This window comes from Trachemys scripta, chromosome 20 (assembly GCF_013100865.1).
Source record: "Trachemys scripta elegans isolate TJP31775 chromosome 20, CAS_Tse_1.0, whole genome shotgun sequence".
NCBI lineage: Eukaryota > Metazoa > Chordata > Testudines > Emydidae > Trachemys > Trachemys scripta.
The window spans coordinates 10,891,083-10,916,879 of NC_048317.1; the positions used below are offsets into that span (position 1 = coordinate 10,891,083).

A 25,797-nucleotide genomic window follows, 5' to 3' on the forward strand; every position below is an offset into this window, starting at 1 on the left:
CCTAATGCAAGATTATTGAGTTTGCTTTCCAGCACCCCAGAGAAGTGTTTAATTCTTTAAAAAAAAGTTTCACTGAAATTTAAAGAGAAATATTCTGGAATACATTTCCACTGGGCACACACTATCCTGCCTTCAGCATCTCCTCCCCCTCCACAAAGAGGGCTGTGCCCTACGATGCCTGGATGCAAAGTGTGCTTGCAGAAACAGAATGTTATCATCTGTATTACAGCCATGCCTGGAGGTCCCAAGCAAGATCCGGGCCCCATTGTGCTGGATGCTGCACAGACACACAGGGATAAAGTCCTTGCCCCGAAGAGCTGACAACCGAAACAGACCTAAGTAGACTGAGGGAGGGATAGGAAACAGATAGGGAAAGGGACTTGCCCAAGGTCACGCAGCAGGGTCAGTGGCAGAGCCAGGAACAAAACTTGGGTCTTCTCAGTTCCATGACCACGATAAGGCCAGAAGTGACCACTCTGATCATCCAGCCTGACCTCCTATAAAGGAAGCCGGCTGGGGCCGCTAGCTCTCACGCATTCATTAGCAGTTCGGTGTGTTGCTGCTTTCAGACATCCAGAAAATGAAACTCATCCCAAGCCCAATACACCCCCATTTGTGAGCCTCAAACCGGAGCCACGTTTAGCTCCCACCCCTCGGGGAGGGGAGGGATAGCTCAGTGGTTTGAGCATTGGCCTGCTAAACCCAGGGTTGTGAGTTCAATCCTTGAGGGGGTCACTTAGGGATCTGGGGCAAAATCAGTACTTGGTCCTGCTAGTGAAGGCAGCAGGCTGGACTCAATGACCTTTCAGGGTCCCTTCCAGTTCTAGGAGATAGGTATATCTCTCCCCCCCCCATTTTATACCCAATCTTCCCCATTGTCCAGAAGGGCAGAGACAATCCCAAATTCCCACCAAGATCAAAGGAGACTGTCAGCCTCCCTAACTCTGTGTACATACTATCAGGTGCCCAACCGAGCCTATGACCTAACCCCTGGCAAAGACAGGATTGCTGCCTGAGGCTTGCTTAGCAATTTCACCTCTGCCTGAGGACCCCAGGACTCCCTGTCCACTCTCTCTCACCTCCTCTTCGTGGATTTCCAATATTCTCCCAGGCTGATTCCCGTCAGTCCCACGGCAGGTGGCTGCTGCCTCACATCAGCGTCAATCGTTTTTCATCCCTAAAGAGCACAGTGGACTAAAGTATACTCCAAGCTTCCACTGGGGCTAGAATCCAGGACCCCAAATCGCACGGCAAAACTCCCCAATACTTAGCAACCTGTTTTGTTCCGGGAATGCTAGTTGCTGAAGTTGTTAGGAATGGCAGGTGCTCAGCACTTGTGAAAATCAGGTAGAACAGGCAACACTTGGCCATCTTAGTTGTTTGGCAAAGGCCTATGGGCATTAATGGTGCTATAATAAAGATCCGTGTCCTCCATACCATTAGATCACTATTAAACTAGTCAGAAATGCCTCCCGGTCACCCTGGTTTTGCACTAGTGAGCTCCCAACTGCTCCCACTTGGAAGCTGAGAGACCTACAGGGTCAGGTGATTCTTACCTGAAGCTGCATTCCTTTCCCTCCTAAACTGAAAACCAGGCCAAGCTTGGTGCAGGGAAGTAGCAGATGCCCAGACCCCCTCCCCCTCTCCACAGCCTTGATGTTTGCTTTCACAGGACACAAACCAGAAGCAATTCCACAGTAGTTCCAGGCACTGCTCCAGTCCTTCAGCTCACAGAGCATGCAGTACAGGGCTGGATTAGACAAACACCTTCCCGTCAGAGACAAGCTTGTTCCCTTTCAAGGGAAAGGGATCAGAATCTGTAGGTGAAAATAAAAATGCACTAAGTAAACAACATCGCGAGTGCAACTGTTTTGGGTTAAACCACCAGTGTTGGGGCGTGTATGATTTCTAGATGTTGCTTAGGGGAAGCTCCCTGGAAGGGTCTCAGTGGCAGATTGGACTGGTGGGCCAGACTGGCTGCACCCTGGGGTCGGCAAACAAGGAACAAGCAGCAATGAAGAAAACGGATCCACGACTGATGATTCATTGTGTGTATCCCCTAGTCATTTTGCTACGAGTTGGGCACACATTTTACTACAGCTCCCTGACTGCTCTCCAATCACTTGGGCAGCGCCCAGTGCACCCTTCCATAGGCTTGGCATTCTGCCTGCCTGCCCAAATCAGTGCCAATTCTCTAGACAGCCTTGAAGGCCTGGTGGGGGATAAAGACAGCTTGTTTTCCATATCCTGTCCTTACCTGGAGCAGGAGAGGCCAATATTTATAGGCTCCACCCAGGGCCATGGAAAAGGTTAGTCCAGCACTCCACTCTCCACTGCTAGGGACAAGGTTCACAGCCAAACGTACCTCAGGCAAACAAGAGAATCGTCGTAGGCAGCGGAAAACACTGCAGAGTTCCTGGCTTTTGTATGAACAAAACAGCAGCTGCAGGGTTCTGAACCGGTTACCCAGGGGAGAGGCCAGGTTGGCAAGGTTCACTCGCTTTCCTCGGGAGTAGGATTATCTGCTCAGAGCAGGTGGGCTGAGCCCTTGTGAAAATTCAGGAACTGGCAGACCATGGTCTTTCCTCTGTTTCTTTGTTAGCGGTACGCGGCTTTTTCCTTCACCAGCTTCACGTGGGATGGGAGCAGAACTGGATCTAAAGTGAGGGAAACTTCCAAAGTGTATTCCCAGTTCTCCCCTGACCCTCAGGGCTCTGCAAAAGCCATTCCTGAAGGGGGTGGGGGGAGGGAGAGGATGATCCTGGTTCTTTTAGCAGCCGAGCCATTATCTTTGCTGCATCAGTGGAGTATCTCTGCCCAACTTCATGTTTGCCCCGACCCTGGACTTCCTGAGTCCAATACGACACCTTGAATGGTTGGGTAACCCACACGCTAATTTAGCTACAACTAATCAGGAAAGAGATCTTAGTCACCATGGATAGTTCTCTGAAGACGTCCACGCAGTGGCAGTCAAAAAAGCAAACAGGATGTTAGGAATCATTAAAAAAGGGATAGAGAATAAGATGGAGAAAATCTTATTGCCCTTATAGAAATCCATGGTACGCCCACATCTTGAATACTGCGTACAGATGTGGTTTCCTCATCTCAAAAAAGATATACCGGCATTAGACAAGGTTTAGAGAAGGGCAACTAAAACGATCAGGGGTTTGGAATGGGTCCCATATGAGGAGAGATTAAAGAGCCGCTAGGACTTTTCAGCTTGGAAAAGAGGAAACTAAGGGGGGATATGATAGAGGTATATAAAATCATGTGTGGTGTGGAGAAAGTGAATAAGGAAAAGTTATTTACTTGTTCCCATAATATAAGAACTAGGGGCCACCAAGTGAAATTAATGGGCAGCAGGTTTAAAACAAATAAAAGGAAGTTCTTCTTCGCACAGCGCAGAGTCAACTTGTGGAACTCCTTGCCTGAGGAGGTTGTGAAGGCTAGGACTAACAGGGTTTAAAAGAGAACTAGATAAATTCATGGAGGTTAACTCCATTAATGGCTATTAGCCAGGATGAGTAAGGAATGGTGTCCCTAGCCTCTGTTTGTCAGAGGGTGGAGATGGAGGGCAGGAGAGAGATCACTTGATCATTACCTGTTAGGTTCACTCCCTCTGGGACACCTGGCATTGGCCACTGGCAGGTGACAGGATACTGGGCTGGATGGACCTTTGGTCTGACCCAGTACAGCCCTTCTTATGTTCTTACGTTAGCTAACTCGGGTTAAAACATCAGTGACGATACATCAACTCGGCTTTTAACTTGGGTTAGCAGCTGGAATTCAACCCCCGATTCCCCTAGGTATAAGCTGGAACTTGGGCTTTCGAGCCTAAGGGGTTGGCCTAGCTCCCGCTCAAGGCAGAACGTTCACATTGCTCGTTTGGCTAACGCGAGTCTGTCTACCCAGGCTGGGAGACTTGCTCCCAGCTGCAATGTAGACACACCCCTATAGGCTTGAACTCAAACGGCTAACCAGAGCTAAGAACACCCCTTTCTCTGCAGTGTAGACGCACCCAGAGGTATAGGGCTAGAATTTACTGCTCTCCACTCACTGTGTTTTTAGGGAGCAAACACCAGGGGCAGGGCTGCAGATTACATCATTTGAAAGTAACCATGGAGAAATGATGGCTGTCCTTTTCTTGGCGAGAGCCTTCCCCTAGCAACCCAATGACTAGCCTCACCATCTTCAAAGCCCAGCGCAAGAAAATGGGCAAAGCGTTTTCCATGCTTCTCCTCCTTTATGGAGGAGGTTGTCAGCCATGCTTACACCTCTTCGTCCTGTCTGCTGCAGAGTCATTGTGCCCAGACGCTACTGAAGCTGGGTTTTGCTGTGCCCCGGAGCTGAGCTGCTCCTGACATGAAACAAGCACGGAGAAGGAGCATTCCAATCTGGACCATGAAGAAGTGAGTTGTGTCTCCACACATGCACACAACCCCTCCCCTCTTCCCTGTATTTAATTACCTCCACCCCCAAGTGCCCTAAACTCTGAAGAGTGCCTGAGTACCAGCCACCTAAATCAATGTACCTCTACCCTCTCCTGGAGGGGCAGCTTTCGTGGTCAAGCGCAGTGGGCATTCTCCATGTCCCCGTTCAATCCTTGGCTCTTCCATGGCGCTGCTCGTTTGAGACATGAACTCACCCACTACAAGCTCATATCACATAGGACACTTGAATGGCTCTCATTACTAGTCTGAGTGAGATCTGAATTAGCAACCAAGAGCTGAAAGACTAGGCATGGTTTGCTGTGTCTAGCTTCCTAAGAAGGCAGAGCTGAGTGTGCAGGAGATGAGCAAAAGGCGTCCCCCAGCTGCCAGCATATTACCGACACCTGAAGGGGGTGGGGGCAGCAGGATGGTTTGAGTGACACTGCTGCGGGTTACAAGTGTTGTGAAGAAAACCTTCCACATGAGAACAAAGCTTAAACCGACACAAAGCAAATTCGCACTCATCGTTAGAAGCTTTCAGCCAGAACCAGTAGCTCAGAAATGTGAAATACGTCTATTCATCTCAATGGGATGTTGACTCTCAAGCCTAATGATAGTGCTTTAAGCACACTGGATTTTCAAACATCGGTTACAATTATGCACTCCACTTGAACACTTACCACAATTGTGCCCACAAATCAGGTGACTGCACCTACACAGCTAGATAAACAAAGGGCAGAGACAGTGATGTGGTCCTTTAACAGAGATTGCCATTTTTTTTTTTGCGGTGACGCTGAATGAGATGCTAACTACAAGCCCGGGGCCTGGTTTCAGAGGTGCAGAGAACCCACAGCTCCCCATTGAAGCCAACAGCAGCACTGCTGAAAGAACAGCTCTCTAGTCCCAACCCTGGGTCTTGTTCTACACTCCAGCTCAAATACCAACCTCCTGCCGGCTGCAGTGGGAGAGCTGCTGCCGTGATCGAGTTGTGGGCTTGCTGAATTTGCATGGCCCTGGCCCACAGTCCGCAATTAAAAGTGTGACTTGGCCCTCTCCACAAAATGAGCTTGACAACTGCTGCCTTGAGCCCTCCCCGTGCAGGAGTTGGCCTTTGTTAAAGCGTCTGAGCCCTGCGCAGAGCTGCTGTGCTGCCAGACTGCAGAAGCGCTCGCTCCAAATGCCTAATTCCTCAGGCACCCTGTAGTTATTTGTGCACCGCTGTGAGCAGATGGAAGAGTTACAGATAAAGCCATACACAGCTTATTTCCTTTCCCCGCCCGCCTGCATAGGCAACAGCAAAAAGAAGCCAGCCATTGCTAAGGGCTGATCCCGCATTCCTGGCACACACACACACGTCGCAGGGAGAAGGAAATGGGTGCTTTGGACGGACGACGCATGCAGAAGAAGATAATCCTCCCCTCCACTTCTCTCCCACCGCCCCTGGATGCTTAAACAACGAATCTGGCCTTGGAAAGGGGGTGACATTGGCAGCACTCTGCTCTGCCACACATTGGGAGAGCAGGCTGTTAACACTGATCGGAGCTGGCAGTGCCTGCTCTCGCCTTGGTCCCAGAGGGGGAATTAAGGGAAAGAACATGACGTCAGCGGTGGAGAGGACCGACATCCCACTTGTCCAAGGCAGCCGGAAGCATCTTCTTGGTGCTGCTAACACCACCTTGAAGGAGAAAATTAAATGGGTCTTTGGAGACCAGGGCTCCTGTGAAGCGGCATCCCAGCCAGCTGTGCTTTAGCACTGAACTCCATGGAAAGAGAGACGTACACACATCAAATGCTTTGGACAAGGCCAGAGTTGCAAGGCACAGGCAGACCCAAGAGACCCTCACAGCTGCCACAGCGAGCAGTTCCTCCTCAGGAAGTCACTGCTAATGGAAAGGAGAACTTTGAAATGCAAAGCACCAGTGCACAATTAACCTTGTCGCTATGTCCTTTACTGCTCAGGTACTGGTTGCAGGGAGGATGAACTGAACCTGCAGCATGGGGGGCAACTGGTGAGAGATCATTTTGATTGCACTGCTTGGCAAAAATAAAAAAAATGGTGGCAGTTCTCCTGGAAGGCAGGGGCACGTCCTTCCGATTTCAATCACGCCTGTGTAGCCTCTGCTGCAGCGTTGCATGACGCAACCAGGACTAGCCCTAGACTGACGAGCCAGCTGCCCAGAACTGCCCACTCCACACATGACAAATCATCACATCTCCTCCCACATACACAGGGTCTAATCCAGCTTGCAAGACTCCTCTCCTTGCAGCCAGGCTGTCCCAGTTCAGGAATGACACAGCCTTCCAGGTAACATGTACAGCAACTACAAGGACGGTAGATGATGGGATCCATAGGGAGGAGAATCTGGTATAAGGAGCTTTCCACTGATCGGGGTTGTGCACATTTTTTGGTACTGAGTGGGGAGACTGCAGCTATCAGCGAGTTTGCAGGGCAGCAGTCTTTAGAAAATGAAAAGCTAACTCGGAAGGGATTAGTAACTGCAAGAATATGAAATGTTTGTATGTCAGGCTCTCCTTGAAAACAGGAGCACCACATTCACTCTGGCCTTGGCGGCTAATGACAAACCAGAGGAACATTGAGATTCCAGTTCTAGGACAAGCTGGCATAGCTAAGACTGCACCTTTTATGTCCAAGATGGGCTTTTCCGATAACCAGTGAATTTTAGCAGGCTTGGGATGTAGGGGCCAATCGTAAACAACCCTTCCCTCTTTCTCCCAACCCTTCGAGTATCTCACAAGCAGCTCTGCAGTGGCTGTGCCGGAAGCTCATTTTGGAGCTGGCAGGAATAACCCACAAATTAGTCTTACAAGGGTTTGCAGCGGGGACTGTATCAGCCGCAAAGCGTGAAAAAGGCACAATGCTGCAGCATGTGCGTGTGAACACAGAAGTCGATGGGAAAATCTACATACTAGCAATTCAGGCCTGAAGTCTGTGGTAGAAGTGGGACAGTGTTTGAGAGACGGGCTTTCTTTGCTCCCACGCAATCTGCAATAAACGTATTCATGCAATAGGCTTACTCAGCAAGTCGTTTGCAAGACAGTCCATGAGAAAGCATCCCAAACACAATGAGGCTAGGCTGCAAGTCCTCCATCCATGCTAGCTAAATTGTGCATCACGCAGTTTATTATAAGTGGGCCTTTTCAGCAGCTTTTAAAATAAAGCAAACCCTGTGTAACTCCGCTCTTGCGAGAAATGCCAGATTCTTCTAGGTCTGTGCAGAGGTTTGCCTGACTCCCAGGATGCCATTTCCCTTCCTGACACTTATGCAGCATGGCAGCACTAGTTGGCTGCAGAGATGGTACTTTTCCACCCCAGAGGTGGCTGCATTTCAGTGGAAGAGGAAGAGATTTCTGCACGTATAGTGTTTGCAAAGCGCTCTGGAATCTGTAAACTCATTAAACCAGAGACAGGTTTAATGCTCTTATTAACACAGCTCACACACTTGGCTCCAGACTCCAAGCTCCAGCACTGCTGGGCTCCTCAGGTTACAATACAATGGCCTTAAAGGGACACATCACAGGACACTTTGGCTATACAGACATGAGGCGTTAACACGCCATCACCCATATTCTGATACTCCTGTTCTATTCCTGGGCTGGGAAACTTCTAGGTAAAGATAAACGAGTCGTGGCAGCTGGGTATTGGTGGCAATCGTAGTCACACAGTTTGGTTTTGCCAGTTTGTTGGTAACTCCCAAGCCGTCTCAAACAGTCACAATACGAACTTCTCAAAACCAATCTCTCATGGGACCGCCATCCTCAAGGCCATAACAGAAGGGTCGGATCTTTACCCTCTATCACCCAGAGGCATCATTCCCAACCTGTTAGCCCCGGACTCCAAAGTGACATGAACACAGGTGTTGATTGGATAGAAAGGTTTTATCAAGATTTTTCTTAAAGTTTACATTTTTAAAAAAGGAAGATTTTTACATGTACATTACAAAAATTGCAAATAAGGATCTTCATCGGGGGAGAGGGGAGAAGAGACTATAAAAAAGCAGTATGAAAACTTGGCTAAACAGCACCTGACAGGAAAATAGAAAACAGGCACTACTAGAAAAAACAGAGAAGGCCAGATTCTGAATTCAGAGACATAGGTGTAAAGGTAGAACGACTCCACTGAAGCCAGTGGTGTTACTCCTGAGTTACACGGGCGTAACAAAACAGAATCTGGCTGTCAATATTCACTCTGTGGGGTAAAACAAGTTGTTAACCTCGATGCCAAAGACATACAGTGTTTTGCTGGTGAGACTTTAACAGGGTTTAGTTTTTGATACTTCTCTGCGTTCCTTTGGTCTGAAAGGGCGTAACCCCACTGCTCACAACCCAGAGAATCCTCTCCCGCACCCCTTTTCCTTTGACACCGCAAGACTCATTTGGCTCCTTATAAGACATGGTGCATCTCTTCCCCACCAACACAACCTTTGCAGAGAGTCGACCCCCAGGTTACAAATGGAATAATTATTCTTATAAATATATTTATATCATATAGGAAATAAGGCACTTCAGAAGCATTATGGCTTTTCTAGTTCTACATCATTCTAGACAGGGAAAAAATTGGTTAGTTTCTAAAATGAATCAAAAGGAATAACGTTAATACAGTAATAAAATCTGATTCACCTCCCACTTCAAGGCTTTGTAAAAGAACAAGAGAGAGACAGAAAACCTGACCCAGGCCAGGTATGAGATGGGCTTGACCCATCCAGGACAGGTACTTTTAAAGCAGGCATATTTAAGAAGTCCGTGGACTGCAATTCTCTTTCTCATGAAGTTTTATACTTTACAGTTTCTTGGCCATTTGGGACTTTCTAGAGCCTCTTCCTTGGATCTGATCTGCCGCACTGTGACTGATAAGGAGAGGAGAATCAGTGAAGGTCACTGACTGCAGATGAGCCCCCAGGCTGAGCCCTGGAAAGCCGTAGTAGGCATACCCTATGCGCAAGTGTGTGTGGGGGGGGAGGGGAGAATGCTGAGAGAAGCAGCCAGGCACTGCAGCTGAGAAGAGAGAGAGAGAGAGAATACTGAACCAGGATCAGAAAGGAAAGACAACCCGACCTGTTCAAACATGCTCTGTGAAGTGACAGCGCGAGTAAGCAGATCCAATGGCAAATGACTCCCAATATAAGCACTGGCTAGATGGCTGCACTGGATTTGCATACCCCGTAACCTGGGTTAGACTGGACAGAAATACAAAGGCGTGCCTGAACACCTATTTTTTTTAAAAAGCAGCCTCTTATTCTCATCCCCAGATTTGTTAAACACTGGCAGCTCCCTCCACTGTGCTGTTTGGAATGTACCTATGGTCATACTAAATTAGCTAAGGCCACGCTAAACCAACAAAGTGGCCAGGAGGCTGTTCAGCCAAGCACGTGTCCCTTGCATGAATGGGTGGCAGCCCTACAGTTAGAGCCATTTGGGTACAACCATCTTGCAGAGAGGTTGTTCTTGGCACCTATTTTCTTCCCCTCCCACTATCCCCCCCAGGTTGAGGACCAATGTTTTAGATCCGCTCCTGAGGACCCCAATGACTTTAAAAGCAGAATTGTTTTTAAACTAGACTTGCATAAAGAAAAAATGGTTCCTTCTATTGATGGGATCGCTGATCAGCATAAGTGGGCATTGCTTCTTTATGGCCACCCAGGACAAAGGGACAGGCTTTATTGCATCGATGTTAAGAACACCGCGCAGAGCCAGGAGACTGGTCACAGAACCATCTGGCACCAACCCTCTTTCTCCACAATCCAACTGGTGGCTTGCACACAGATGGATTGTCCATTTAAGGTTACAAGGGATATCACCCCTTTCAAAGCTTTGAATGAAAGGAGTATTAGCTTCCCCTTCATGAAATGGGGCCAGGTGGAGCCAAAGCAATTTAAAAAGAACCCAAGTTTGGCATTTTTATGTTCCTAATTTCCAGTGCCTTGGAGTGCATTATGGCTTATTGGCGCTGGAGGATTGGAACTAACATTGCTGACATGTTCTTGTCCCATCAGAAAGTAGTGTCAGTTTCACTGCCTATGGGCTTGACTTCACTATGGGGGGAGTAAGTCGACCTAAGTTACGCTACTCCAGCTACGTGAATAACGAAGCTTAGGTCGACATAGCTTAGGTCAACTTACCCTGGTGTCTTCACTGTGCTGCAGCGACAGGAGACGCTCTCCGGTCAACTTCCCTTACTCTTCTCGGATACCTGGAGTACCAGGGTCAACTGGAGAGTGCTCTGCCGTCGATTTAGTGTCTTTATGGTCTTCACTAGACCCGCTAAATCAACCCCTGCTGCATCGACTGCAGTAGCATCAATCTCCCCATAATGAAGACCAGCCCTATGCCCTCTTAGGAGTCTACCTTACCCACTTGGCTTGCTGCCAAATATAGCAGTGCAGAGGTTTAATAAATTAACCTCACTGGTGCTTTACGGTCAAACTGGAACATGACAAAACCTGCACCTAAAAACGTGGTCCCCAGCCTCTAGAGAAACCTAAGATCTAGGCCACTTCATTTATTCTCTTTCAACCGTTAAAAAAGGGAAAGATATTCAAGAAAATAGCAAGAATCCAGAAAAGTGAAAATTTAAACACTAAAAAAAACAAACCCAAGAGGGTTTATTTTCTGGCAATATGGTAACCTCTGGCTGTATCTGGTGTCCCATGTATTAGTGAAATCTTTGTTTTGATACACAAAAGCAGTAATAAGGCAAGTGAGAGGGAAGGGAAGGAGAGGCACATGTTGGCAAAATACTTTAGAAAAGTAAAGGCAGAGCTGCATTGTCCCTCCCACCATAGTTGGATCCATGAATCACATGGGCTGTGATCTCTGTGAAAAACTTAAGAATTGTTCTTTTATGTCACACTGACGGAGACTTGGACAGTCAAGCCCAGATAAGATATTAAACAAGCACCTGCTACACAGAGGGCTTTGTATCTATCCTGTTGGAGGTGCTTGCACTCAACTTTAAAAGGTAATAAAAACAATAAAACCTAAGTGAGCTAATCTAAAATCCCCATTTCCACCCCAACCTGTAATGCATCTCTGGGATCATATCAGGAATTTGTAAGTTTATCTGGTAAAGGAGAATATACAACCTTTTCTGAGAATTAACTACTGGACTATGGATGTGAAGGAATGGAAAACCACGAATATGGGCTAGATGTAATGTTACCGATGGCTGACTCAGTCCACAGAGAGACCCTGCAACATGTAAGCCTCTCCCCCAGGATAGGAGACAGCAGCATAGGCTAAATACTGGCATTTTCTGCTGCTCAATTCCCTGCATAAAGTGCACCATCAACCCCAATGAAAAGCACCTGTATTCAAACTGACCAAAGTGCTGCCCTGAATAGGCCAAACGAGACCCTGATGCTTCGCCTCCTTGCCCTGGCTGGTAAGTGAATTGTAGACACACTGAACGCCAAATGGGCCTGAGGCCTATTTGGTGCTCAGAGCTCGCCTCTTCCCACCCAATACCGCTGGTTACATCTCCTGCTCTAGACACACTGCGGAGCTCACTAGGTAACAGATGAAAACCTTCCCAGCACAGCAGAACCTAGCAAGCCCCAGCTGTCACTGTTTACTTCCCACAGCACACCAGTAGCAGCAGGGAAACTTCCTGACTTGGTAATGGCCCTGCACCCCCGGAGCACGCAGCCAGCCAGGTTAGCATTTTGCTAAGGCTGTGTCTCTTAGTTCAGCCTCCTTCAGCAGTGGTGGAGGCACAAACCAGGCTATTGGAGGATGTAGAGGCAGCTTTTAAAGAAAACCTAACCCCCAGGTTTCCATGTAGTGCACCCTGCAACCCCACAGCTTGAGAGAGCCTTTTAGGCAGGTTAGTTTTGAAATGCTGGAAAAATGATGCTTCCATCACCAAAAAAAAAAAAAAAAAAAAAAAAAAAGGATTGTTCCAAGGGTTATTTAATAATGGGATGCACTAGAAGAGCCATTTTAAGCCCATTTTCTAGCACTACTCCCAATATTAACTGGAGAGGAAGAGAGTTATATCCACTATATCCTATATGCTGCTGCAATGAGAAAACCAGCTTAAAACACCCTTCTGAAGAGCCTTTTGGCTGCAATAGGGTCACTGATTTTTAACTTTAAAAAAAAACAAACATCCATCCCAAAGGATCTTTAACCGTGCTTTGTTCTGTGGCATTGCAAATCTGGTAGTTTAAGTTTCCTTTAATGAGCAAGCACCACTCCCCCTCCTGCTGGAAAACAACATTGCAACCCACAGCATCTCGCAGGAGACCTTTTGGAAAGGCGAGTGCAAGTCTTGCCAAAGCCAATGGTGATTTGCTGAAACCCCTTGGTACATCTTCGGTTACTGGAGGAGACAGGAAAAGCTAAAAGGCTTTGGCAACCTAGGAAGTACTTGGCTCTTTAAGAAAAGGGCCAGGCTAGCGAGGAGGAGCCCGGGGAGCAGGACCATGGTTAATCAGACCAGTCGTCGCCAAACTCCGAAGAATCATCCTCGGAGTCGCTGTATTCCACAGCGATGCGGCGAGAGAGGATCGTTGCCACGTCATTGCCCCCAACGTCCCGCTTCTCCTGTTCCCGCTGTTCCTCCACCTTGCGGAGCTGGAAGCCTGGCAAGGGGAAGAAGGCAGAGAGGTGGTCACTCAACGGCTGGAGATTTCACGGAGTCTACAGAGAACTGTTGCTCCAATGCTGTGCTCTGATCAATGCCTGGATTGCGCCGGGCCAGACTGGCACAACGACTGCACAGAAGGGGGCACACAGGTCAAACCACTGACCAGCCTGGATAGGTTTGGAGCAAGGGCGACTGGAGGAAGCCAGAGGAGCTGGCTTCCCACACTCCGCCCAAGCGCTATGTGTTGCTGCTCTAAAGGCAGTTTGACTGCAGCTTGGGAGCTGCATTGATTCTTGTGGGGCAACCTGCAAAGGTTTAAAACTAGAGGGCACCCTCATTGGGGTGAAACGGGGTGTGGAGATTCTCTTTGGGTTAGATCATCCACAGTAGGCGTGTGTCACAAGGAGCAAGCCAGCAGCAGTGCTGCCCATGGGATGGATCCTGGGCCCTGGAACTTCCCTCAGAAGAAACAGTAACTAGGCTTATGGGAAAGAGGATACATAAAAATCACAGCCAGGGCTTACCTTGACGGATAGCTGAAAGCAAGTCACTTCTGGCATCAGTAACAGGAGGCAAGGAAGATTTTGGCTTGGAGGCTGAGGAGTCTGGAGGCAGAAGTGGAGCTGGTGCACCATCCATGCCACTGGAAGGCACAGGTGGGGGACCAGGAGGGGGAGGAGGTGGAGGAGGGGGAGGCGCACCATCGGTTGGCCCAGGTGACGGTGGTGGAGGCACAGCGAAGTATTCTGCTGCTGGAGGTGATGGCGGAGGAGGGGCAGAAAACTCGGGGTGAGGAGGGAAGGAGGATGGAGATGGTGGCGACGGCATCCCTGAATTTGGAAATCCTACAGGAGGAGGTGGCGGGGGAATTCCTGACACTGGTGGTGGGGGGGGAGGAGCAGGAGGTGGAGCAAAGCCAGGCCTGGCACTGGATGGGGATCCAACTGGAGGAGCTGGTGGAGGATGGCTTGGACTGACCAGGCTGGATCTTTTTTGTCCTCCAGAACCAGAACCTCTTTGGTTGTCTACTGGGTAGCTGTTGCAGGAGAAAAGAGTAATATTGGGGGTGGGGGCAGAAAGAGAAAGAATACCGTTAGCTTCGAGCTCCGATCAGATTATATAAACTCAGTTTTGGGGCAATGAGAGAGGATTTTGTCCAGCTATCACCTCCAACTCCCAGTTTTTACTGAAATTCCCCAGGGCCCCAGTGCGGACTATCCTGCTGCATTACTCTTGGCTAGAGAACAGAACAACTGACAGCTGACACTGCAGCTGAGAGAAACGCTATCAGCCGTCCCACCAGCCAACACAGTAACAGTACACTGTACGAGCCAAACACCAAATCTCTCTCTGCCGGAGGCCAGACTGCCCTCTCAGCTCAGAACCTTCTAGCGCAACACCAGCCATTCTGTAGCCATTCAGCTGCTAAGCAGGGATGTCTATCGTTCGTTCTTGTTTTCTGTGCTATGCAAGTTCGTATGCTATTAACACAGATGGGTATAGACCCATTCACTGATTCTTTACTGCAGCACTGGCGATGATTTGTCACCTCTTGTCAAGGGTCTAGGGGAAAAAGGGTAACGGGATCCAATACACACTGAAGGGAAATATGGATTCATAAATGGCTGCATAAACTTTCCATTCGCAGGAAACACTAGTGCCCAGAAAGTGCTATGTTACTAGCTTACATTGAATGCTAGCAAACAGAATGCTTTCGCCTCAAAACCTAGCAAATCTAACATACTCCCTATGGTGTTCATCTGATACACCATGGAGACTATTGGTCGTTTTATAATGAAGGGTTGATTTACCTCCACCTTTTTTCTCAAATAAGAGATTCAGGGGGCAGCCATGCCTTTAAGTCACTGCATAAACCAGGACAAGTTTTATCTGAATCACCCATCTCCACTGTCACCTAGAGAGCTGCTGCAGGAAGGAGTGCCTGTCTCAGGCTGACAGATTGTATTTGAAACTCAAACTCACAAGCTACGTTGCCTTTTGATACGTTTTAGTCAAGCTAGTAGTATAGCATTTGTCAGTCACCTAGTCCCTCTATATATTTACTTTTGCCACACTTTTCTGGTTCCTACTATTTAAAAGAAACTCTAGTTTAGACCTCAGTGACTTGAGCCAATATCAGGCCATTCTGGAATTGGTGTGTAATGGACCTGATCCTGCAGAACATTGATGTCTCTGGGATATGAGGATGCTCTAGACCTTGTAGGAGACGCTAGGACTCCAAGAACTCGAACTATGAGGTCTCAGAGCACCTACACCTTGCATTTGCAAAGATCAGAGGGGAAAGTGGTGAACCCAGTAACAGGGACTGTTTCTGTGCAGAGTGCTGTTGGGGATGCAGGACCACATGCTCTCAAGCATTTGTATTTGAAGAGGGAGACAGATCAATTGGACACCCAAAACTGGGCCAAGATTGTCTAATGGAACCCTGATTCTACGAGGATGGGCGCTTCAGCATAGTAAGTATACATGTGGAGAATTCACAGAGTAAGAAAAGTGGGATAATGCTCTCCTGTTATGCAGGGCATTATGGGAAGTTTGGGGCATTAATTTTAAGAGAGAGCTGGACAAATTTAAGAGTATGATTGTCTGATGGGGTTGCTTGTGATAGTAGGGGGCAGGGTTAGCAGCCCTGGAGCTCGCTTCCAGTTTATGTCCTATGTTCCTAAAAGCTCATGGTTCAGGGTTTCAGCCAGTCACCTGCAGTGTTCAGGAAGGGATTCCCCTCCCCTTCCAAAACATGTTCTGGGGCGTTTTTTAATCTCCTTCCTCTGAAGCATCAGGTACGGCCCAGATGTTGGACAGGAAGGGCCAGGTTCTGAGGTGGCAGTGAGCGTTTTCGCTCCAAGGTCCTTGGTTGGCTGGTTCTTACTCACATGCTTAGGGTCTAACTGATCACCATATGTGGGACTGGGAAGGAATTTTCCCTCAGGTTAGATTGGCAGTGACCTTGGGGTTTTTTTGCCTTCCTCTGCAGCGACCCACTCACACACGCTGCCAGGATCATTTGGTATCTCTCACTTAATCAATTCCCTGCCTTTTGGGGGGGGGAGGGTCCCTTGGGCACTGGTGCATCTTGGTCCTTCCTATTCTCTGCCTGTGGCTTGTAAGAGCGTAGTCTCCTGTGGGATTTAAGTTTGGTTATTGGGTTGTGTGTGTGGGTGCTGGAGGGTATTGGTGGCCTGTGTTGTACACAAGGTAAGACTAGATGATCTGGTGGTCCCTTCTAGCCTTAAACTCTATACTGATGGGTGTTCTCTCACTATGACTCCAAGGCCTGGTCCCCACTTAGTCCGGACTTCGGACTAAGGTACGCAAATTCAGCTACATTAATAACGTAGCTGAATTCGAAGTACCTTAGTCCGAACTTACCACGGTCCAGACGTGGCCGGAAGTCTCCCCCCGTCGATGCCGCGTACTCCTCTCGGCGAGCTGGAGTACCGGCGCAGACTGTGAGCACTTCCGGGATCGATCCGGGATCGATTTACCGCGTCTTAACCAGACGCGATAAATCGATCCCAGAACATCGATGGCGTGCCGCCGGACCAGCCGGTAAGTGAAGACTAGGCCTTACTTACGTTAACCGAATCTAAACATTAAGGAAAGGTCATAAGCTTTGTACACTTTACCGACAGACGGGTTCACTCAGGTCTCAATACTCTACTTATGTTAGTGGTTTCACTAGACCAGCTAACTCCATCACTTTGCACCACCTACTATTTCTCTGTGGCCGAATGGGTCCCGGAGGATTACCTAAAATCCAAGGGTGGTGGAGGCAGGTTGTCCTCTGGGTAGGATGGAGATGGTGGGGAGATAGAATCAGACTGCGGTGGTGGTGGATAGTAGTTCATTTCCATGCTCTCATCTGAGCCAATGCTGCCATTCTGATACACCACATTAGAGGGATATCTAAAATGAAAAACAACAATGGAACAGCGATACCCAATTTCCTCCTCACCTCCAAAAAGAGCATCTCCAGCACGGAGCGTCAGGGAAACAAAACCAGGACTACAGCCACGCAGGCTGCTTTATCACAAATAGCCTAGTTATTAGAATCATGCCGAAGTGCCTCACTCCAAAACTCAGACTGTGAGCTCTTCTAGCAGGAATGTCTCATATTCTGTTAAAAGCCCAGCATAATGGACCCCTAGTCACAATTTGCACCTCTATACGCTACTGTAATAGAAATCATTAATTTAAAAGGAACACCATGTGGCTCCAAATCATGTATTTGTACATAAAATGTTTCCTGATCTACGTTTCTTGAAGCATTTTAGACGACTAGAAATTGTTTAGATTTTTAGACATTTAAAATTCACTTTCACTCATTATGGCTGTTTATTCTCGGTCTCTCTCAGTCTGGACAATGGAAGTTGACTAGTTATTCTCACTCTGGTTTATTGTTAGTATCTAGACAAGTTTATTTTCAGGTTTTTACGCATCAGCACAGTAATTCAGTGCGTGGGTTGCCAACACTGCAAGAGAATATTTGTGTTTTTTAAAACAAAACAAATATTTCTGTTAGTTTTAGGGTTGGTAAAAGCTTGCTCTTAAAGCTGGATTATGGGCAAAAACCGGATTTGTCAGGTCTCATTGACCTCGCATACTCTCCATGGCAGCATAAAAGTCCTAATGTAACCATGTGCTCATTAGGGCAAAGGCTATCACCTCCTGCATGTCCGGAAAGCACCTAGCACGCTGCGGATGCAGTCGTAAGCAAAGTTCAAAGTATCCAAAGTTGAAACATGCAGTGTTTTGTTTGGGCCAGCCCCAAGTTTGACAGTAGAGTAAGATCACCCGAAGCAGTGAAACAAAAATAAACACTGTTCAAGCCTCATATCAGAATCTACAGCGAACTAAAATGCATGTGAGAATTTGTAGTGGAAATAGTGAAAGCAAGGAAAAGCTGCTGTCGTGCAGTCAGATTCCTCCTGCCTGGCCTCAAGTCAACTGCCTCGGCTATTAAAAGAAAAGCAGGTTTTATTTTTAAATCTAAAATGTGTGATTAAAAATAAAGATTTTCTTAAGTGAAAAGAGCCACAAATGGCAAGAAAAGAGCATATTGGGAAGCGCATTTTGGGAATTCAGTTTGCTTCCCGCCAGACTGGTGTCAAAAGTTAAATTAAACCCTGAATAGGAGGCACTGAAGAGAGATCGGTAGCTGAAAAAACTTGGATGGGAGGAGAAAAATCCTAAATTTTGAACCACGAAGCGTGGCTTATGAAAAATCTGTAATAGAACCGGTGCCCCACCACCAAAGGTTAAGAGAGCCCTTTCTTTGTGTGAAAAGAAACTGACACAAAGCAGCTTTGGGAACATCTGCCTGCCCTACTCACGGCTTTCCTCACCAGGAGAGGCTACTATATTAATTCAGCCCATAACTACAAGGAGACAAAGGCTACTAAAATTATGTCACTAACGCATTGAGCGCTGCTGTGAGAACTTGGGAGAGAAAGGTCAGCATCACCTTACCTGCTGATTTCTTGTGGTGGGGAACAACCCTCCCTGAACCCCAGGAAAGCCTGATGCCTATGAAGCATGCTCAGAAGAGCTTCTGTGGGTTTGGAAGCATGCCACGGAGTCTGCACTCCTTCTATACCACATCCCCATGCTCAAATGCACTGTTTCTGGCCCTTGCTAATACTGTTCTGGGCCAGAAAAACTGGTGACCCAGCTGTAAAGGGATGAGTGATGATGGGGTAAAGGGACTAAGTCCATGACATTTCTGCATCTGTGGGATAGGGGAGCTGAGAGCAGAAGATGTGTTTCTGAAGACCACTTGCGTCACCTTGTTTAAACTGTTTAGATTCTTGATTTATTTTGCAAGTTTTAAATCAACAGACAGATTTACCTTAGAGAATCTGATTAGTGGTGATATCGATCCACACTGCACAGCAGATCCGGAGAAACTGCAGAGCAGGGTGAATTGCATTACCACCAACAATGCCAGACTGCTTCCCCTTCACGGAGAGCTGAATAAATAGCCAGATTCACTTACCCAGCAGGTCCTTGTCTGTCTTTTGACTCAACAAACTCCTGTCCCATTTTCAATTTCTCCCACTCCTCTTTTCGGGTTTTGATTTTCCGCGGATTCACGTTCCCTCGGTTGGGATTATCCTTCTTCTCTTTCTAGAGAAGAAAAGGAAAGAAAGACCCATTAGAACTTCAAACTTGTTTGGGTTTAGTCTGTCCTTATTTCAGCTCCCTGGGAGGGGAGGAGTAGAGATAGGGCCAACTAACATTTAAAGAGATTACAAAAATCTTGGGATTCTTTGAGACTGCAGTAGAGTGAATTTAGTACTGGTGGAAGGATCCAGATTTGTCTATATGAACAGTTAATGTGTGGCAAGATGGGGCATCAATCTACCTTGAACTAGCCAGCTGGGCACTATATGTCCATGTGAACCATTGGTGCAGGGCAGGTTTGTGTGAGGTAGATTTACACCCCATCTTGCTGCGCACTGTTTATCTAGACAAGCCCTCAGACCGAGATACTAACAGCCTCTATCTACAGAGCAGCTACTGCACAGGGAGTAGCACAGGTATGAACTCCCTCCGCCCTGTGCTCCAACCAGTGTGCCGCAATTATGGCCAGGAAAGATCTTTTCTGGAGTGGAAGGGCAGATCAGTTTCCCAAGCCTAGGGCTTGCCTAAACGGCACATTACTGTGCACCAAGCCAAGGTGTGCATCTATAGCGCACCAGCTTGCCACCTAGTAATGCCCCATGTGGAAACTGCTACAGTGCAATGAAAGTCCCGGAGTGCCACAATATCAACATGGGACGTTACTGCGCAGCAAGAGTCCCACCCTGGCTTGCTGCACAGCAACTTACAATGTCGACAAGCCTCTCTTGCGTCTTTGGTCTTTATGTTGAGGCTTCCAAAAGGAAGCCAGTTAATAGCAACTGGTAAGTAGGGTTTTTGTTAGGCGGAAACCTGCCCACAACAAACTGGGCTAAAACCAACCCCATTCCAAGGATTCCAATAGGCCAAAACTCTCTCTTATACTCCGACTGGAAGGTCATGATCTACTTTGAGATCTGATGTTACAATCACTTAAAATGTAAGTCAGATTTCCCCAAACTAAACCTTGCAGGTATAGTAAATGAATCCTTTTATAATGTAATTTGCCTTGTAATTCACTAATGTTAAAAGGACACTCAAGTGCAGCAATTGGGCCAGCGTGGTGGTGGGTTTTTTTTGTTTTTGTAGTTTTACATGGCTTAAACATTTCCATACGTTAAAGTGTAACTGGATTTTTAAACTTAATCCCTTGTTTCCTTCAAAGGGACTGGTGATGATATTCCGGTTACATCAAAGCGTACCAAAGGTAATAAACAGGGTGCTTGACTACTGAGCAGAGATGCCTGCGAGATACTGCAAGAGTACTGAAGAGGGTCTAAGGTTGCCATTGACACCCAAAAGACAGCACTTACTGTGCTAATGCATCGAACGCCAGGAAACAGATGGTACAAAGCTACAAAATGAACTAGTGTCACCATTCAAACTGTGTGAAATTCAGAACAGATTTTTAAAATCTCTCCATCTTAATCAGCAAGGATAATAGTAACAGGCAACAAGGAATTTTTTTTAAAAGTATAATTTTAAACTGGACCATATCCCCTCTAAAGAACCCAAGTGAAAGTGATAACTTGGATTTTGAAGAGAAACTGTCTCCTATGAGTCTCTGTCTTTCCCTCCTACCTTGTCTTATCTACTATTTCTTTGCTAGAATGCAGCAGCGATACCCCATCCCCTCACCCTGTGCTTCCGCTTTTCTTTCATGATATCCTTGGTGTCCTGGAGCATTTTCTCTTTCCAAAGGTCAAAGAAGTATGAAGGGTCTGTGTAGAATTTGAGTGCCTCTTTGCCATCATCCCTGGAATAGAAACACACACAAGGAGCCAGTCAGGTGCTTGTCTGATGCCCAAAGATTTCAGACACCCACCAGGTGTCAATTTCTATAGATCTGAAACAAGAGGCCAAACATTTTGTACTCTTTCTCCATCCCCTTCAAATAGAGGCCTCTCTGCCCTTGAGGAGCCACCCACTCCACCCGCTCATTCAAAACCACCACCACACCTCACCTAATTTGAAGTCACCACCGCTTCTCAGCCGTGGCTGCATAGTTAAAGCGCTTGATTATAATTCTGAAGATTGCGGGTTTGTCTTTCACTTGATCTCACGCTCAAAGGCCACCTCCAGTTCACCCAGCTGCAAAAGGGTACCTGATGCCTTGGGTTAGGGCAGTCAGATGTGATGCTGGCCACATCACTTCCTTGTGTACCACTGGCTATGACACTGATGTGCCCTAACCGCATCAGCCTGATGAGCCATGGCTCCGGGCAACTCTGACCACTCCTCCTGCAAGGCCTTGCACCACGATTCTCCTCTGGTTTGGTGATCTATAGTTTTGATTTCTGTACCTTAAGTACGGTGCAAGAACTCCACTGAGCAGCCACTCTAACAATTACAGAGACAGCTGCAGATGTCTGTCCCCGCACCCCTTTGTGAAACATACCCTCTCTCTACACATGCCCCTTCCTATCCTTCCTCTCCCCATCTGTCTTTTACAGATAGCCCGCTCCACAGTAACGTCAATGGATACAGGCCTGAGTGCACGCACCTCCAAATGCTGAACAGAGTTCTTTTCAGTGATAATCTCCATCCTGCCCACCCCCACCCACCAGATCGGGCTCCTGCTACTTCCTCCAAGACATATTACACAATTATGTACTGGGACTTTTCGGCAAGTTCCTTCCCTCCCCACCCACCCACCCGTCTTTTCAGAAAAATATTCTCCACTTCAGGAACCCCAAGTCAGACCAGCAGCATCCTTGAAACTCAGGAGCGTGCATTCACATGCACGCCCTCCTACTTTGCAGTACAGCCGCATCTCACAGAAGACAGCTGCCTCCAGCTATCTGTAATTACTTTTCACCTGTTCAAAAGACATTTACGGATGTGGGCTAAAAAATATTCGTACTCCGACCCCCTGAGCTACAACTATCTTCAGCAGTGACACTCAGACCTCAGTGGTTCAGGAGCTACCCAAAAGAGCCACAGTTGTGTGAATTCATAGTTTCATTTACTATAGTGCTATATATTCATATTTAAACAGTATGAGGAGGAAATAGTTGTTTTTATATATAATATTCTCACAGCAAAATGACTGACCAAGTATTATTTTATCAACTACAGTTGGTTAACAACATAGTAAAAACATCCTGATTGGTTAATAATTAAATCTCACAGTGTTTCAATATCATGTGCTGGAAAAAGCCATAGGAAACAAATTGAAGAACCAATTGCAGCTCTCGAGCCTCAGTCCAAATATCACTGATCTACAAGATGACATAACATGGCTAGACCGTTAAGGAGAAGGGCTTTATGCTGGTTAAACAGCCAGGATCTAAGCCGAGTTAGTCACCTGACACCAGGAATAGACCAGATAATGCTCAAAATCTAAAGGAGTCTGCTGCACCCATTTGGGTCAATGCCACATGCAAATTTATGTCCTGTAGTTTCCAAGAAGGCTCTTGGAAAGTGGCCATGAGATCACACAGAGAAGCATGAGAAAATACATCATATACAAAACACCTAGCAATGTTATGCAGTGCCATTCAAGACTTGTCTCCCTAAGGCACCATCACAAAAGCAATAACATAACTATGTAATTTTTCAGCTACCTTCATTTGTGCATCCCCAGAAGCAAAACTACAAATAATCCACCTAAAGAACAGAGAATGCCCGAGGGACTCTAGTTAGGTTACTCCATTTCCCTTAGGGACTAGTGCTTCTTGATTAAGTGGTTTGTGACCCTGGCCTTGGGTGAGGACCTTTCTTAGCTAACTGTGGAGGAGACGTTCCCAACAAGGGAAAAAAGGAGCTAAAGAGATGCTGCAGCATTACCTGTAAGGGGAGAGAATGTTGAGAGGTGGTGGAGTATTGCAGATGCCGTATGTTTCAAGGACAGGCACCGGGAGAGAGTCTCTGTCAAAGAGCTTCTGGTCCTGAGTGGTGGAGCTTTTGAAGGCCTTCCTTGTATTAATGCCTTGTAGGGACACTAAGAAGGAGGAAAGCGAGGGAAAGAGAAAGTGAAGGACCGTTCGACCCAGGTGATTGATACACAAGGCCAAGTGGCCACATTTGATTTCAGTTACAGTTCTCAGCACGCTCAGCACTTTCTGTGGTTCGGTTCCTTTCCCCCCCCCCCCCACAATACTCTTGAGAAGTGTAAAGAAACTCCAACCCTGTCTACAGTGAGATCTGAAACCGTTTCAATATGGCTCGCAAGAAAGGTGCTAAGGTGGTTTCAAATTTCAGTGTAAACACAGCGTGAAAATCATGCTGCCAATCTATTCACTGAATAGCCAGCCACTGGACATGGAGCCTGGCTAGTGACCAACTCCAGCAGAAACAGAGTGGTTTGGAATCACTCCACATGTCACTAGCAAAGTGTTTTTCAAGGCAGTAGGGGAAAGAGTCCCTGTTAGTGAAAGGGGAAAACACATGAGTGTCTAGCGCACACAGCTTCAAACTCATTTCAAGCCCATGAGCTCTGCTGATTTGATGGGGATCTTTAGCCTGCTTGGTCTGCAACTGCTGTGCTCCGCTCCATTACCTTCTTCCTCTTTGGGATCCAGCTGAGTGACCTTGACTTGCAAGCGGTCGACCCTCTCGACTAGCGAGCTCACCCGAAAGGCAAAGGTGTTGGCCTGAGTAAACAGCTCTCCAAAAATGTCCTCTGCAAATTTACCTGGAATATTCAAGGGGCTGTATTACTCTTGGAGCTCTATTATTCTTTCCACCCCCAGCCCTTAATACTTGAGTTCTCCTGATCTCCCTCCCCACACACACCCTCTGCTGCTTCTTCCACATTGGCATCAGCAAGCTATTTACTAGCCTTTACAAAAGCCAGATTTGTTATTTTCAAGTTTGGCAGTGTTGATACCACCCAAGATATTAGCATAAAGGGCGAGTTAATGCACCACTCCAGCTAAATGACACCCTTCTAAGGGATCTTTAAACAACAATGAAACACAATTGAAGCATACTTCTTAAGTCTTGAATAAAGTAATAAACACAGGTCGACACCAGCCGACTTGACAGCATGCTGGATTAGCCTGCATCTGATTGGCTTGCAGTCCCTTTAGGGTTACATGATGTTCTGTTTATTAACAACCAAACATAACTAGATTGTATTGCTGTATGGCACCTCAAAAGGCTCCCAAATTATAAATCACTGCCTTGCAGTAAGGCCTCCTCAAGGGTAACTGGCACCTATTTTAGAGTTCATTGTATTCTAGAACTATATGGTATATTCAAGTCTTGACCCTAAAGCCATAGGGGTCATAGACATTCATAGATAAGGGTACTGACTCGTGAGTTCTTTCAGATAGAGCAGCACCTGAAAGACTGATGCTTTCAAGATTATCTAGATCAAAAATATAAATAAATAGTGATTGCTACTTTCTCTGGACTTTCTTAAATGTGATGATCCCTCTGTAAAACCTCAGACTGCTCAGTGAACAACCAAGACAAATGATGTTACTATTAATTCTTTGCCCTGCGGTAGCACCGATAAGCCTCCACCCATGGATCATTGTGCCGGGCACAGTAAAAACATAAAACGTTTGTCCTGCCCCAAAGAACTTGCAATTCAGACAGCTGGGGAGTACAAGGAAAGAATGAGACAACACTGACCATAAGACGCAGCAGTCTCACCATACCAGTCGCCTAACTATTCCTCCACCAGAATCTGCCCTCGCCTTGTCTTGTGCAGAATCCTGCCTATCTAAACGTTTATGGCCAAGACTGTCAGAAACAGAAACCCCAAGTTAAGCTTCTAATAAATGGCCTGATTTTCAAGAGCACCAAGTAGCCAATAGCTCCCCTTGAAGTCAGTGGAGGCTGTCAAGTGCTGGGAACTTTTGAAAAATCCCAGTCAGTCAGTCAGGAGCCTAAATAAAGATGTCACTTTAGAGCCCTTTTTTTGAAAATCTTGGCTTTTAGCACAAGTCATATGGGTAAAATGGAAACTGCATTTCCAACAGCTGATTCCAGAAGGAAGGAGGGGAAAAAATACATCTAAGTTAGGCGATCATTCAAGGGCAGCTGTCTCCATGACATCTACGAACATGAGTAAAGAGTCTGCACTTTGAAGCAATTCCAAGCTCAAGCCCTTATCCCTGCAGTCATTTTATACCAGGGTGCTAAACCTCTGTGTCTGAGTCCTAGAACCTAGCCCCGTGGCTATGTTTTCTATGCAGGTTGCACACAGTCCTCCCTCTGCCTCCCTTGGTGTATGGGGTTTTAATACAGGGACACTACCTTTGCCCTGCTGACACGTCTTGTCAGCTTCCCTGTGTTAACTCATAAGAAGATATTCATTCCCTCAGACACAGGAGTCAGACAGATCTCATTGTAACCAGCTTTCATGAAGCATCCTCCCTGTTCTACCTCACCATAAGAGCTACTCACACATTTTACAAAGGATGCCACAATGAAAGGAGGGGGAAGGTTCATCTGTAATGTAATTTGACAGACCTCACAGCAATAACCTCATACAACAAGGTTGTTATGTGTTTCCCTTTTAATGAGATCTGGAACCCATTTCTGCATTTCACAAGGAAAAGACTACAGATGTTGGGAAAAACGGAACAGTTGTTGAGCCGTACACTCTAAATATACAAACACGGTTATGTGCACTGGTCTCTGTGCTTGGGTGTATATTTATTCCTC

The 25,797-nt window shown here is 47.0% G+C and overlaps 1 protein-coding gene across 3 annotated transcripts in view; it reads right to left on the reverse strand.

The window, feature by feature from the left end:
• Nucleotides 1-8,308: 8,308 nt before the first annotated feature.
• The window catches only part of WASF2 (WASP family member 2), a 40,239-nt gene continuing 22,750 nt past the window's right edge, over nt 8,309-25,797 (reverse strand). For all 3 annotated transcript variants that reach the window (XM_034753858.1, XM_034753859.1, XM_034753860.1), the window contains 7 exons: nt 23,678-23,812; nt 22,966-23,119; nt 20,815-20,932; nt 19,052-19,182; nt 16,807-16,962; nt 13,560-14,071; nt 8,309-13,030 (listed from right to left, as the gene is read on the reverse strand). In XM_034753858.1, the coding sequence (XP_034609749.1) occupies nt 12,876-13,030; nt 13,560-14,071; nt 16,807-16,962; nt 19,052-19,182; nt 20,815-20,932; nt 22,966-23,119; nt 23,678-23,812 (1,361 nt within the window). In that variant the 3' untranslated portion in view covers nt 8,309-12,875. The remainder of the gene's footprint in view (nt 13,031-13,559; nt 14,072-16,806; nt 16,963-19,051; nt 19,183-20,814; nt 20,933-22,965; nt 23,120-23,677; nt 23,813-25,797) is intronic.